This window comes from Protopterus annectens, chromosome 11.part0 (genome assembly GCF_019279795.1).
Source record: "Protopterus annectens isolate FY-2018-M chromosome 11.part0, PAN1.0, whole genome shotgun sequence".
Classification (NCBI taxonomy): Eukaryota; Metazoa; Chordata; order Ceratodontiformes; family Protopteridae; genus Protopterus; species Protopterus annectens.
In genome coordinates this window covers 402,315,667-402,332,277 of record NC_056745.1, presented here as the reverse complement: position 1 = coordinate 402,332,277, position 16,611 = coordinate 402,315,667, and the positions used below count along the sequence as shown (strand labels likewise).

At 38.1% G+C, this 16,611-nt stretch overlaps 1 protein-coding gene across 1 annotated transcript in view; it reads left to right on the top strand.

Annotated features, from left to right (window-relative positions):
* Positions 1 to 15,989, top strand: part of LOC122814945 (sodium-coupled neutral amino acid transporter 4-like) — a 506,640-nt gene extending 490,651 nt beyond the window's left edge. Inside the window, exons 15-16 of the mRNA XM_044087205.1 lie at positions 7,212 to 7,806; positions 15,625 to 15,989. Of these exons, the coding sequence (XP_043943140.1) occupies positions 7,212 to 7,806; positions 15,625 to 15,989 (960 nt within the window). The remainder of the gene's footprint in view (positions 1 to 7,211; positions 7,807 to 15,624) is intronic.
* Positions 15,990 to 16,611: the final 622 nt, after the last annotated feature.

Below are 16,611 nucleotides of genomic sequence, written 5' to 3'. Positions count from 1 at the left end.
AACTCCTATACTGAGCCAACAGATATAGCCGACAGATTCTGTGCCAACTTTACACCCCCCAGGGCCCTATCACAGTACCAGAAGAAAGCCCATTACCCACCATTTCTTTGGCACAGGTAAAAGCTGCATTGTCCAAAGCCCAAGAATACAGCATCCATGGGACCTGATAATATCCCTGGCTACATCCTACATGAGTAACAAAATGAACTGGCACTACATTTGTGTGCCCTGTTCAATCACAGCCTTACCTCAGGCTATGTCCCTAACAAATGTTGCACTACTACAGTCATCCTGCTCCATAAAGGGGGAGCAACTACAAACCCTGGGAACTATCACCCCATTAGCCTGATGATGAGTCTGGTATGCAAAGCTATGGAGTGCATCATCATGGACCTGCTTAACAAAGATATAGGCAATATTCAAACTCTTGACCCCACACAGTTTGGCTTTGTCCAGGGGAGATCCTGCCTGCTGAACTTGGCTGACTTCTTTGAGGCAGTCACCAAGGCTGTGGATGAAGGTAAGGCAGTGCATACAGCCCACCTCGACCTGGCCACAGCCTTGGATAGCATTCCTCAATCTGGTATCATTGATAAACTCACCAAACTAGGCATCAATCCTTACATCACTAGGGTGGTTGGAAATTGGCTTAAAGACAGGACGTGAAAAAAATAGCCAGCACCAAACATCAGTGTATGAAAATAGCAGTTGTGGACATTGTTCCTCTTGTCCATATATTTTTACATCCAAACAGTTTTCTAGTAGAAACACAAACCGTGTATATGACATGAAATTCTTTGGGAACTGTAATAGTGATTGGGTTGTGTATCTTGCGACATATACATGTGCTGCTTTCTATGTCGGACAGACATCACGACCACTCAGAATGCGTATGTCCGAACATCGAAGTGACATGCGTATCAAAAGGGACACCAATGCTTTATACAGACATTGTCTACATCACAATTCTGCCAGATTTCAGTTTACGATCATTGACAAGGTCCATGGTGACAGATCCAATAAACAGGGATGGCATTCTATTCTTAACAAGAAAGAGAAGTATTGGATCATCAAACTGGGTGCTCTGCTTTCGCCTGGTTTGAATGATCATTTATAAATTTATGATGTTTTATTACTCTTTGTATTTATTATGTTTAATGCATATTGCTCATTTCATATATGTTTTATATTTTTTTCACACAGGAAACCATCTGAACCAAGGTAAGAATTCTAATTGGAGGGCTTACCTCATAAATATGTATGCTGAACTACCTATGTGACTAATATTTTCTCCCACTGATGAAAGCTTTTGGACTGAAACTGGTCTGGGATTTATTTATATAATAAATCTTATGTGCTAAAACCTCACGGCTTATTTTGTGCTATTTTCATACACTGATGTTTGGTGCTGGCTATTTTTTTCATGTTATGTTGGCCTTTTGCCTTGCACCGGTCATACTTGCAGAGGACTTTGTGTTTGTGCTTCACAGACAGGACCCACAGAGTTAAAGTTGCAGATTCCAAGTCAGACTGTCGATCAGTCATGAGTGGAACCCCACAGGGCTCGGTCCTGGGACCTCTCCTGTTAAGCATCTACTTCTCAGAAGTCCAGGCAAAAACAGAAGGACTCTGGCTGACAAAGTTCAGTGATGACTGCAAGCTAGGAGTCATTATCAACTCCCCAAGTGATGCAGACAGCCTACAAAAGGGCCTCTCTGAGACCAGTGACTGGTATTGGAACCATAGCCTGAAGCTTAACACCAAAAAATGTGTTCTAATCCCCTTTGGAAAAAACTCAGTTCCCACGAATTATCACGTTGATAGAAGCCCACTGAACACTGATAAGAGATCTGGGAACCCAGGTCGACAGGCACTTCACCTTTGACCACCACATTGCCACTGTGTTCAGAAAGTCCTTCTATGTGGCACATCTTATAACCAAAGGTAAGAAAGAGGTAATCATCCTTCACTAGACCCATCATCGAATACAATGCCCCGTTTGGCATGTACCTGACCAGACACCTACAACAGCTGGAGATGCCACAAACATACCTCACAAAAAGTTTCCTAGGCCTTAAACACATGTCCTACATGGACAGACTAAGAAACTTCAGCTGTTCTCAGTCTCTTATCATCTACTTAGAGGTGATCTCTGCTTGACTTACAAAGCCATGTCCAACCCAGCCCTACTTGAAATGCTACACCTAAAGAAATCCCAATCCCACCACGCCACACGCTCCAGAGATCACAACCTCATTACCACAGTTAATAGAACATGCTGTAGGGACAAGTTCATCTTGCAAAGACTGCCCATACTCTGGAATAAGCTTGCCATTCATGTCAAGCAGAGCACCTCACTGGCCCTCTTCAAGAGAAATCTTGACGAGTGGATGGGTGACAAAATGTTCACTCCAGGGATCGTTCCAGTTGCTTGATATGGTCAATATGAACTAACATTAGGTGGCACGGTGCCTGGGCAATTTTTTTGGGCTAGTCTTGTAAAGGCTCCAGGGCCATTAGCGTAGTACACACCTATGAACCTGTGTGTAAAATGGGATAATTACAGTTTATGCATACAGCCATGTTCTAAATAGCTCATTCTACTAAGAGTGGCAGTGAAGTGCAGTTCAGGCATTCATTTACTTTCAGTGATTTTTTTGATACCCACGCCATCACATTCAAAGTCTTCCCAAAGCTGGAACTTATCCCTGGAAGGAACAAGCATAGGGTAAAGAACCAGTCCTGAGAGGATATCAGTCTGTTGCAGAAAACACACACAGACTTGCCAACCACCATCTTTGAGGATTACCTTTTCACCTATCAACTTATCTTTCCCATGTGGGAGGAAACTGGAACTGCCAGTGTGAGAACCCTTCTGGATACAAACAGTCCATGCAGACTTCACAAAGAAGGTACCCTACCTGGGAAATGAACCAAGTGCTGTTAAGGCATCAGTGCTCACTGTTGTACCACTATGCTATCCTGGTGCAGATCAGTATAACAGAGGTTATTCAGTCAGGGCTCATCAAACACACCAATATGATAAACATCCCTCATAAAAATTGCTTAATATTTTCTCCAACAAACACTAAGCTCTGGTATTTTGGCACATTATGATCAACTACATGGTCACCAAATCTCAAAGAACAGGAAAAAGTTTATTTTGCATTAAAACTTATGTGTTTCCCTTCCTGTGAAATAAGTATGCATTTGGAGAATCATATTTTTGAATTGGTTTCATCACTGCAACACAATTCAATGATTTTTTCAGACTGTCCTTATTGATAACCTTCAACGTTAAAACTTTCATACGTATGTGATCTTCTGAAAAAGTGTTCTCTGAGAAATGATTATTGTGAATCTTTTCCAAAGTTAATATATTCACCATATCTAATTAATTTCAGTTCTTCACTTGAAATGCATATCAAGTTACAGATGGTAAACGTAATTTTATGAAGGCTGCTTTCCTTCTGAGCTTTAATTACTTAGTTACATGTTTAAAGTTTGATGGCATCTAGACCTTCTTTCGTCCTGGGGGTATATTTTTGCAAGGTTTTGTCATGGTCTCTCTGTGAGCCTTTTTTTTTTTTTTTGTCTGCTGTAACATTTTTTTAAGTTCTCTAAAAGCTACCTTAAATTTTAACAGATACCTAGAACTCTATAATATAGTGTAGGGTGTAGGGTGGAGGGTGGAATACTGGAAGGTAAACACAATAGTTGCATATTAAGGTTAGTCTGGGTTCCTACTGAACTTTCGTTATACTTGAATTGTACAGTTTATAGGTCACATTAAAGGTGGGAAAAGTTTTGAAATGATTTATTGTGGTCTCATTTTTTTATATCACAAACACCTGGCATTTTAACAGGGGTGTGTAAACTGTTTATATCCACTGTATGTATATACACACACACACACGTATATGTACGTAGACACACACACACACACACACACACACACACCATTGTATGTAAGGCTGGATATGTGTGGTAGTGTGACATTAAAGTATCTTGTACCAAAGGAGTACAAAACTGGTATTATGAGATGTGGTAAAGCATGCATCAACATGTAAGAAAACTATGTTTCCTTATCTTACACTGCAGTCTGTTTTGTGCATCCCACATACACTACACCACTGGATCACCCATTTTGTTTCCTTTTTGTTAGTTTGAAATCCTGTTTCCTTCAGTGTGATGCAGTAATTGTTATCTGTGCAAGATGATTATTGAAAAAAGTTTAATTTCTATAGGTTTTAATGCATGGGCTACCTTGTGAGTAGTTTTTTATGTATTCTAATTCTACAATAATTTTTTTAAATTTTTTGGCATTTAACAAGTTTCTAGTGGAGCAGTGAAGGTAATGTTGGGATTGTTTTAATTATATAGTTCAGTTTTGTTTTATGTTAATTTTATTTAGCTTAGTTCTACAGGATTAGTTGTTTCATTTTTTTTATTTCCTTTAACTTTTTTGTCAAATGTATGATAAAGCTAAGTTCAGGAGGCTGATTTAGGTGGGAAGTAGTTCTTTTGGGAGTCTAGCATTTGCTTGACTGAGATAAAGCTTTAGAGTAGTATTTCTGACTGGTTGGCGAGTTGTATGACACACACAGGATGATCAAGCAATAATGCCCAACAGGGTGTGTGTTAATGTGTATATAATGCATGCCCAGGGATGCTCTGAGGCCCAACCACTCGAAGGGTTTTATTTCCACAATAGCACACACCCTGGAGGACATTTTTGCACTTAGAGAATGGGCTAGTTATTACATTTTGTATTTTTTGTTACTATATAATTTTTTATGTTTTTGATGTAAATAGTTCCTCTGCCTAATGTTCAAAACTTGTTGTAGTATGTTAATTGTGTTGGAGGAGTTATTTTACATCCAAAATGCAAGTTATGCAGGTATATAATGTCTATATATACACCCACACATTAAGAAGCACAGATTGACTTATAAATATGCACACAGGAACACATAGATTTCAAAACACAGAAAGAAGACAGACTTGCACACACATACACAAGACAGAAACTCCCACAAACAAAGCAAATACAGCTGCTTTTTTTGAATGACATCATCTTCAAATGTCTCCGTGAATTAAATTAATGAAATAATTAAATATACAGTTCAAATCATTGCAGTCCCTCGCTTCACCGTTTCTAATTTTTCTCCATAATCTTTCTGTGCACATCCATTTCCCAATAAAACAGTGAAGATTAAAGTCAGTGAATAATTCTGGACATTATTATTATTATTATTATTAGTTATTAGTTTCATGTCTCTCTCTTACTGTCATAGACACACATATGCAAACACACACATACAATTCTTTTCTTTTTTTTTTTTAATATTTACTTAAACTTTTAATTTTGTGCTAGCTAGACAGCAAAGCACTGTCTATAGAGTGTAAAAAAAAATGGTGAAGGTTAGCCTTTTCTCTGTCTGAGCTTCATGGCAGCTTAATATGCTATTGTGAAGCGGCAGACTTATTTTTCAGCAGGCGTTACCTGTACATTAACACCCTGCTGGAGAACATTCACTCTCCAGTTAGAGTGGTAATATACAGGTCACCCATTCTCTAAACATGAATAAAAATGTGTTCAGCCACAAATTGGATACATGAATTTATTACGCCATGATTGCTAGCTGTGCATTAGGCCAAATATACTTCACAGATCCACAGGCCATGAAAAATGCACCATTTGTATAATTACTGATGCTTGCTTTGAGTAGTTTATGGCTGTCCTTGTTTTACTGCAACAGCTTTACAACATTCTCTGAAAGAAGAAGCATTGCTTTCTAGAATGTCTGACAAGTTCCTGTTCCACATGCACTGACCTGGCCCTACAAACGTAATCATCTGCATGTAATGAGGGCATCACTGCAGTATGCGCTCATTTTTACCATGTCAGTGAGCTGATTCCAAATGTAATTATTAGTTTATAAAGCGTTTGAGAATGATGGTGAAGCTGCTCATCTTTATAACAAGATTTTCAGATATGCAACTCTAGATTGGTACGGGGGCCGCCAACTGAATATGTCCTGCACAACTAGGCAGGAAAAAAATACCAATGAAAATCTGCTTTGCTTACAGTAAGATTTTTTTTACCTTGTCCACATCTGCAAGTCATATACAGTCTTGTTCACCTGAGTGGTACATTTCTACACAGTGCTTTTATCCAGGGGATCAGTGTAAACTGCTATGGAATGTTTAAAATCCTGTTCGAGTCTTCCGCTTGGATACACCTAGTGGTCTGTTTGCTATCCTGTCCCTTCATAGCCCTGGGTGGCACTGTTTTTCTTTCTCACTTGTGTGAATCTGTGTTTATGGTTGTTTTTCCATTAAACTTTCCCTAGTAAGTGTTAATGTGGCTGGTCAGTAAGTGGCACAGAAACAAAGCAGCCATTTAGTAACAGGAACTGTTTGGCAGTATCAGCAATGGGACAGATTTAGAAGCTATAATGTAAGGGGAAACTCAGCCCTGCCAGGTTTCATAAATTCCTGTATACCAGAAAAGCTTCCCTTAGGGAAAAGAATTTATTTTCTGAAATGTGAGTAAAGCAAGTCAAAGGCGAGAGCTATCGGCTCAATTCACAGAGAGCTGTAAAGATTATTTCATTATTAATCAAGTTCATTTAGAAGGGGGCAACAGAGTGCAATGCGTTTTTTTTTTTTTTTAAACATGCATGTGAGCCGATCTTTGTAGCCTTTGGAACATAGTAGTAATAGGATAAAGTATACCAAACCAGCAATATAACTTGGAGCTCCTGCTAAATGACTGGTTTATGTGACAGGCCTGGCACACAGACAGTTTCATATATGAGAAGAAAGAAGGCAAGGTTGCATTGTGAGTGACTGTCTCCTCCATATAAGTAGTGTCACCTGGAGAAATCACCACTAAGTGTAAATATCTTAGAAGAACAGCAAATATGAAAAAGAAGCTAGAGCATTTCATGTCACTTATTATTTGTGGCAATGGACTTCATTACAGTTATATACTTTGCATGAGGTGCTGTGTGTAAAGCTAACATTAACTCTTAGGGACTCATTGCATTTGTTTGTATTACATTTTGCAGACTTAACCAATGAGGTATAGCTGAAGAATTAGGTATCCCGTCACTGTTTTCAAATATCTATCATCCCTAGATGAGATGTTTTTTTCTCCTGTATCCCTCCTGATGCTGTTCACTCATCCATGTTTCATGCTTCAGACAGAAGAGGAAATTGTCAGGAGAGTTCACTCCTCATCAGACATTAAAGAAAATGTGGAACAGCAAGAACTAGTACACAATATGTCTCACATTAGTTTGACCAGTGATTACATTAACCTTTTGAATAGAGGTTTAAACTTCATTCCTAGGAGTCAAAGCAAGTTAACGGATCCCATCTTGGACTTGAAGTTATTCTGTAGGAATGTAATGCTTAAGCTTATGTATAATAATTCTCAAGAAGAACCTCCTCAAACTAAGGGCTTTATCTTTAAGAACTTGAGTGATTATGTACCTGTACGTCACCCTTTAGTTGAAGCATTCTTTAGACTGACTGAAGATGAACTGTATAAGTATTATAACAGTAATTTAAGAACAAATAGACTGAGACGGAGGGATAATTTGACCCCCCAGGAACGTCAGTGTCTTAGAAAGCTACAGAATGATCCTACTATTATTATCAGACCAGCTGATAAAGGTGACAAGGTTGTTGTCATGGATATGTCCTCTTATGTAAAGGCTATGAACTTAATGTTACAGGATAGATTCTATGAATCTACTTCCATTGATGATGCACATTGTGTCATTAGATATATAAGTAATACACTTTTTGACATATTTAGCAGTAATTTGATAGACAGGGAGTTATACGAATATCTTATGATTCGGGCACCTGTTATACCAGTCATACAAGGACTCCCCAAGATTCATAAAGATGAGGGGAACCCACCCATGAGACCGATAGTTTCTGGTCGTGGCTGGGTCACTGAGCATTTATCAGTGTTCGTAGAAAAACATCTGAGATGTGTGCTGAATGATAATGCCACAGTGTTAAAGGACTCTAAGCAGTTCTTAATTGATCTATATGAATGCATTGGCAACTCAGGAATGTCATGTGATTACATCTTTGTCACTTTTGATGTTCAATCTTTATTCACTGTGATCCCCAATGATATAGGGTTGGATTATGTGTCACGTTACTTGCAAGCACATAGTAACTGCACTGCAGTGTTGGTAGATCTTGTGGTGCATTTCTTGGAATTGGTCTTGGAGAACAATTTTTTCATGTTTCAGGATCAGGTTTATAGACAACGGGATGGCGTAGCTATGGGCACACCTTGTGCCAATAGTTACGCCAATATGTTCCTTGCCCATTGGGAGGAACACATTCTACTTAAGAATGACTTGTTTTGTAGACATGTTGTGTTCTACAGAAGGTTTGTTGATGACCTTTTTGTCCTTTGGAATGGAACAGCGTTACAATTGGAATTAATGTTAACAACTATGAATAGTCTAACGACATTTCTTACCTTTACTATGAATTATTCAGCACATAGGATTGAGTTCCTAGACTTATATATTGAGAGATTAACAGGCAATCTGATTAATACAGGTGTCCATCGTAAGATTTGCCATCGCAATTCTCTGCTACTAAGGTCTAGTATGCATCCACCCTTTGTTTTCAAGAACATCATGAAAGGACAAGCTATTAGAGCTTCTAGACTCAATCTGACTGATAGTGGTTTTTCTTTAGAGTTAGGAAATCTTAAGAATAGACTATTATTCCGGGGATATAGTGATGGTGAGATTACATCGTAATTAGAGGAGGCAGAGAATTTACGTTCTACTACAGGTTTACCATACTTTGGACCCAGAAACCAGCATGAGGTGACTGGTAATCACATGATATGTGCACCTGTTAAATTCTATTTCACCTCTGATCTATATGATGTGAAGGAAATTATCAACAAGCATTGGGACATTCTCCTTGTAGATGATGATCTGAAACATATTGTGGGGGAGACACCAGGCTTTCTCTATAGGAATAGGAATAATTTGAAACATTTATTGTGTTATCCTAGATCTGGTAAGAGCATGTTGAACAATGGATACACTAAACCGTGTGGTCATTGTAATTTTTGCTCCTTCATAGATGGCAGTGAGATTTTCATACACCCAGATGAACATGTCACTTATTCTACTAGGGCAGATGCTAACTGTATGACATCGAATGTGGTGTATTTAGCTACCTGCCAGGCCTGCCCGAGTTTCTATGTTGGGAAAACCAACCGTCCACTACGGGATAGAATGAGGGAACACATTTACCACATAAGGAAAGGTACCCCTCATAATGCCCTTGCGAGACATGTAGTCTCTAATGATGGAGATCATAACTTTTTGTTTAGAGTTTTAGAGATCATCATTGTTAATAAGAGGGGTGGTGACATCATCAATACCACACAGAAGCTAAGGAGACTGACTGGATTATCACACTAAAGGCAGATAGGGGACATGGTTTGAACGATAGGGCCTCAATTAAACCCAAGTTGAGACAGCGTAGGAACATTAGATAATTTCATCTTCATATACACCCATGCTGCCCATACCAGTCTTTAAGATACTAAAGCATGCCCTATGTAATTAGCTTCATGTGTTGAACACCGTTATCTGTGTATATTTGATGGATCTTTTTGTATACAGTTTTTGTATTTAGTATTTTGTATATGTTCTCCAGAACACATTCTCAGTTTTTATTTAGTTTCTTTTTTATTTCAGTTTACTAGTTTTGCGTAAGTATTTTTTATATACATTTGTTTTTTATACATATGTTGTCTATACTTATATATTTGTCTCCATGTAATGTAGATGAGTACTACTTGACTAATTGGTTAATTGGATCAATTATATAAGGAGCAGATCTATGGGGTTGTCTGAAGGATCTGAAGAAGCTATTTTTTGTGAAAGCGCTCATCCGTTTGTGTACACCCACTTGGAATTAAACTTTTGTGCTGTATCTTACTCTCGCTGCACTCGTTTTTTAATTTAATTTTCATGTTTCATGCTTGTCATATGAGTTCACTTGCGTGAGAGTGTATAACCTGTTACACCAAGAAGAAGCCCCTAAGAGCACTGTAATTCCTTTAGTGAGACAAATGAAAAGCATAAGTTTCACTTGAGAGGCACTGGACCTGTTGTCATTATCACAGCCAGACAGAAAATGAAAAGAAATTCTAAAGTAGGAGCAATACCTGCTTCATTTTAATTTATCTGGAACATAATACACAAAAGCAACCTAGTTTTGATCTAGCAAACCAGTCACATAATGGTGATACATTCAGTTTTATGCCACATGTGAAGCTGTGCCATTACAAGTTTAAAGGTTACATTGCTCAACTTATCTTCTGGCCTCTGAGAAGCTTGATTGCTGCAACCCTGTGTCAACATTTTCTGCTTCCCATATGTGTGTAAAGATTTTTTAAGGAAGTTAATGACTGGTGTCTTCTGCCTGCAAGAGGAAGCTTATACCATCATCTTGGAAGGCATCATTTAATGCTAACTAATATAATTGGTAATGTTTATTTTTTTCCTATTTCTCATGTTTATTTTTAGTATTTGGTTCTCATCCTATCTAGTTTTTGCTCCCCAAGCGGTGTGTTCGAGGAATCAACTTTCAACTAGAAACAGATCAGGCACTACATTACAGACCAGACAGAATTCACCTTTCAGTACTATAGAAAGAGAACATAATGACAACTACTGTATCCTTTTGGAACAGTTCATATTTTCCAGCATTAAGATCTTTCTAGCTGGGCCTTTTCAAGTTCTTTCAAAGCTGGCAAATTCAGCACTGTTTATCAGTGAGGTATAAAATATTAAGATCAGTGTTATTTTTAATTCACTTTTTTTTAATCATCTAAATTCTACACAGCACAAGTGTCTCTCTTCTGGTGTAATCTGGGAACACCATCTGGCTAACTGATGTCCTCAGAGTCGCACAGTTTGCAAGTGGAGACTGAGGGGATCAAGCCCCGGGAAACATATTAAAGCTTGCTAGCATCTCATAGCCTTAACCCAATATATTATATTCTCAAAAGTCTAAGCACAGTGAAATGTATGCATTAGTGGAATGAATGAATATCCTACTACAAATTCAGTTTGCAACCCAGAAAAATTTACATAAAGCAAAACCTCTATCTAGAAGTGTTGAACTTGAAGGGGTATAAATTCCACATTCTGTCTGAAATGTGCCAGTGCATCTGTTGACAGTTCCTTGCCCCTCAATAGAGAACCTTTCAGATTGTAATGAATAGTTCTGCAAACCTTCCATCGTGTATTGGATTTAGCTTGGAAAAGCATAAATGATTTCATATGGAATAATCATTCTGCCTGTCATCTTCTATGAAAGGGTAAGGAACATGATTTGACAAGTCAGTGCAGATGTGATCGAAGTTCCATCTAAATGGCAAGTAAAAATGTTTTATCCCTTTTAGAAATGCTCCAAAATAAACTTATTCAGAAAGGAGCAACAGTAAGCAAATAGTTCGACATCAGATCGTGAATTGTAAAAGGAGAACATTTGCAACTGCCATAAAGCCAAAGAAAATAACATAAAAAAAACACTTTCCCAGCATACTGCAGGACCTGAGATCAGAAAAGAGGAACACCAAAATGTGGGATGGGAGTTGAGATTTGTACAGAGTCGCTCCTCCTGGACCATTATTCTGTTCATCTGTGAAAAGCAGGTGTCAAATGGCACTCCTGCCATCTCATAATTCCACACATTTCTGCACAAGGGGGTGGCAACCTGTTTTGAAACGAGAGAGAGTCATAACTTCTGTTTTAAGAGGTGGAAGTGCAAAGCAGGCAAACTGCAAGGGAGATGCCCGACTGATATTTTCAATACTTTGATATGAACATATATTCTAAATATATTGACTATGTTTATTTATTATAGTCAATTATTTGCTAACGTTAAAAAAAAAAAAAAAACCTGCTTAGAAAAGTGAAAAAAAAATACCATTCACCTCACCTGATCCCCAGTAGAATTCTAGATAAAATAACACTCAAATGCATTTCATCAGTGGCACCAAGAGTTGCCAGAGTTCGCCTACCCCTGGTTATGACATTATTTTTGTAGTGTGCAAGATATGGAGGCAATTCTGTGTGAGAACTTTTCTACATTATCTTCATGTATGCAGTCCTCCCCTCTTGGCTGGCACAACCACATGGGCATTAGCTGTTTGATTTTTGCAGAAAAACAGCAAGAACTTAACCTCCCAGTTTGCTAGATTCACAGTGGTTGTTTAATTCTGTATTTATAGTGATCCATATATTTATAATTCTGGGCATATCTGGGAAATGCCTGTTTAGCATGGTCATCACCACCAATGGAGCTGTCAGGGGTTGGAGTGTGGATGATATTGGCTCTCTGCAGTTACCATCGTGGAGTAAAATACCATGTAACTATTCCTATTTTTACATTGTGTGAAGTACCCATTGGTCACTCTTTCAAACTGGGACAGGTTGGTGAGACCCATTCTCTTGGAGAATCAACTCAGGCTTTGTATTTTAAAGCTAGAGTTGTTTGTACCAAGAGTAGTATTTTGTCAGACTTTTGTCATGGATACCTGTCTAGGTGATTAATTTGGTCCTATATTTGCACCTTGCTACCCACTTGGTTTACTGTAATTCAGTGCCCAAGATCAAACTGGATCAAGAGTGGGGTTACACTTGCATATCCTTCAGCATTTGAACTGAAGAAGATCAACATTGCATGCACAAAATGCTTTGAACATGTTTTGGGTATATAAGTAAACTATTACTGCTTCCTCATCTACTGTAACTGGTTTGGTTTTGGTAGTATGAGGCTATTCCTTCAGGTGATCAATAATATTCCTGTCTCTTCTGTGCTTGGATACACCAGATGACTCAATCTGGGGGAGTTCAATATCAGGACTGGCAAGATGTTAGTGCTCCTATGTTATGGAGGGATCAAGTTTAGCTCAAGTGCTTAATTCTGCTATCTATAAATTTGGGCATACATTGTAGTTGGTCTTCCAGTTTGATCTAACAGCTAAGGATCTAGTGTTAAAGCATTTGTTTGGTCTGATCATTTGAATGTTGTCTTTATAGTCAGCCATTGCTAGAACCTCCAAAAGTGGGCCTTATGTAATGAAAAAAATTGGTCAGATCATCCTGGAGATTTTTAATCCTATCTCACACAGCCATCATTGATACTGTAGTATCACTAGCATCACTGAATTGGTTTAAGTTTGATTTTGTGGCTGGGCTACATACAAACAGTCCAGTAAAATCACACATGAGCCATGACTTGGCTTTGAACTCCAGAAACTGAGGAAAACCTGATTGAAGGTACAAGTGTAATTGGTGTCACTCCAGTTAAGTACAACCTTGCTCTGTATAATCATTTCCTAGTTTACTAATCTGAGATATCTCGGAATAATTCTGAACACTGTTCTGGGAGAACTCTGCATCAGCAAACTGGTTGCACTGATCCACATAGTCAAAATGCTGTGCGGTCTAGACCATCTCACCATGCAGAAGGCCTTATTAGTTGCTAATAAATTGAATTAGCTAATTGGTATTTTGCTGCCAGACCTGCCCCATCAAATTGAGAATTCACAAACTGTTATCCAAGGCTTCATTAGTGCCCACTGGGAGATGACCCTACCTCTTGGTTCATGTATGTTTTTGTTGATTTTATCCCAATCCTTTTCAGTATACATTAGGAGCAGCTTGTGGTAGTTGTGAACTGGTTTGTATCCCTCACCAAATGAAAAAATGTTTTAACAATTTATTTTTTGATTTTTTTCCTTCCTTTTTATTTATTTTATTTGCATAAAATAGTTGATTTTCCCAAACACAGGACTTTGAACTCTACCCATCTGCAGTTGTGCAGAGTTCTAATTCCTGTATTTAAAAAAAAGTAATTTTATTCAAGACAGCACAGCCTTTTAACATATTCCCTGATATAAAATAAAATGATTTTACATCATATCAGGTCTTCATGCAACTTTCGGTGGACAGAAACAATGCTTTAGTGGAAGTGGTTGGTTTGCTGGAAAGAGCAGTAAGCACCTATTTCCCATTGTCTCAGACTGCTTCAGGAGACTCATTCCTCAGAATAAAATTAAATGACTCTTGGAAGAACTCTTGATAGTATGGGCACATGGGATGTGTTTTCATTGCTTAATTAAATAAGTTTTTCTTTTAATCAATTAACAGGTGTTCTAGTGTACTATATAATCTGAACGTATGTTGAGGGTGTTATTTGTTATTTCTTTTCAACAGTGCCACTGTTGGACAACCTGCAGGACATTATTTCTTTTCTTTTGTAGAGTTAAAATTTTCTTTGTATGGGGGAGTTGAAATAGTTGTAATATACGCTACTGATAACATATAGAAATATATTTCTGTGCACATTATTTTTTTTCTGATCACAGTCGGACATCCAAGGGATACACATCAATAGCATTGCTAAAAGTGGTGGGTAACGGGGCAGTCTGTGGATGTAAGTGACTGGCCTCTGTTGTCCTTTAATCACATTTATTCATTGACACCAGCTGAAATATATTATCATGATTGTTTGCAAATAAAATAATCTAATATCAGAGCTGTACACAGTAAATAAACTAGAATGTAATTGGCACAATGTAATCTGTGTATGAACATGACTGACTCCTGTTCTCATTTGAATGCAGTTACAGTCCATTGATCTAGCTTGGCAGGATTAGTATATATCTGAGTGAAACAAGTTGAAATACTTTACTGCTGCCATTCTTTTTATATTTGCTTATAGTGTACACCTCTAATGTTTGAATATCAGTAAAGGGGCTATAACCATCTCATATGTCTGAAATAAGCTCTCTTTCACAAAGCAGTACTTGCATATACTCTGATGGAGTAGACTACTCCTAGAAGACTGTCTAGTATATGAAGCACTATATGACCAGTAATTTATGTAAAATTGTAACCATACACAAAGTTGACCCCACTGTTATATAGCTCTATCCCATTCCATTTATCCTTGTCCATTCTGTTGCTTCCTGCAAGCCCCCATTGCTTTGAAGTAATCAACCATTACTCGCATACATGCTGCTACTTGTGCACTGAATCATTGTCCAACTAGGGTCTTTCTCTATCTTGCTTGTAGGCACAAGTCTTTACCAGATCATCACAGCTGGCATAGTTATAGTCATTGTAGCATCCACTTTTGAGTGGATTTTGCTTGGCAGTGAGTTTAACCACAATGTGTTGTATTGTGAAAGCCAGCAGAGCACTTTTCAGAGATTGTTCCCCTTTTTCCACTATGGTGTGCCCATGGAGTTGGTATATATAATTTGTGGCTGTGGGATAAATCCCCCTAAAACATTTTTATGTTTTTAGTGTTTTTGAGTCACCACTTCTTGACATTCATCTTTTGGAAACCAGTGAGTCAAAGGAGAGTGCTTTGATTGCTCATAGGTAAACAGTCATGGCCTCCTTTTGTATGGAGTATTTGCTTACTTCAGTCACAAAGAAAGGAAGCAATGCTTTTGCCAGTCCTAAAAAAGGCAGGGCTAGATTATGGCAACATGGATAAACTACCATTGCATTTCTGACCTTACATTTGTAGTTAAAGTTCTTGACCTAGAACTGGAAATGAAAAAAGCAGTACCCATAATGCTGGAATCATACCTGAGAGTTAATAACATCAACGGCTCATTCCAGTCCAGTTTTCAAACCAGATGCAATACTGAGATGGCCCTTACTAGGTCCTTTTATGACCACCTTATGATGAAAGATGAACATCGCTATTCTGTTTGTGCCATATTCGGTATTTCTTCAAAATTCAATATGGTGGACCATTTCATCTTATTTGACTGTCTGGGATATTACTATGGCATCACTGGCATATTCCTGGATTGGTTTACCTCATACCCCTCTCATCCAACTTCATCAGTGGTTACAGAGGTTAATTCTTCAGATTTCTTCTCTTGAGACTGTGGTGCAAAGTCCACATTAGGGTCCCTTTTATTCACTGCAAACATGCTATCTTTGGGAGATGTTATCCAACTGAGAGGGCTACAATATCATTACTGAACTTAAAATACACAGCTGTACCTCATATTTCACCTAGGAATTTTTTTGTCTGTTAATCACTTTAGCTAAGGACTTTGAATGTATCCAGGCTCGGATATTTGACTCAAGCTCAACATCTCTATGATGGTGGCATTGGTGAAAAAAGATACTCTAAGGGACTCTTCTCTGCGAGTTTTGTCTCCCAGTATCATTTAGAGTGGGGAAAAGCTGCAGTTTTTGTCGGGATGTACTTGACAAGCTGTTGCCAAAAGATCCAGTTTCAGCCATTGTCCGATCCTCTTGTTTCCATCTGCAGAGTGTCACTTTAAATGAAAACCTTATTTTATTTCCAGATTGACTTACTGTAGCACATGCCCTTAAATCTACACTGTTGGAGTACTCTAATGCACTTAACTGGAGCTTGCAGATAACTTGTTTGCCTGCAACTAATGCAAACTCTGCATTCACATTATGCAATTTGTGTGGGAACTACACTGGCTGCATATAAAGCTGTCTATAAAGCCCTTGTATTACTGTATCT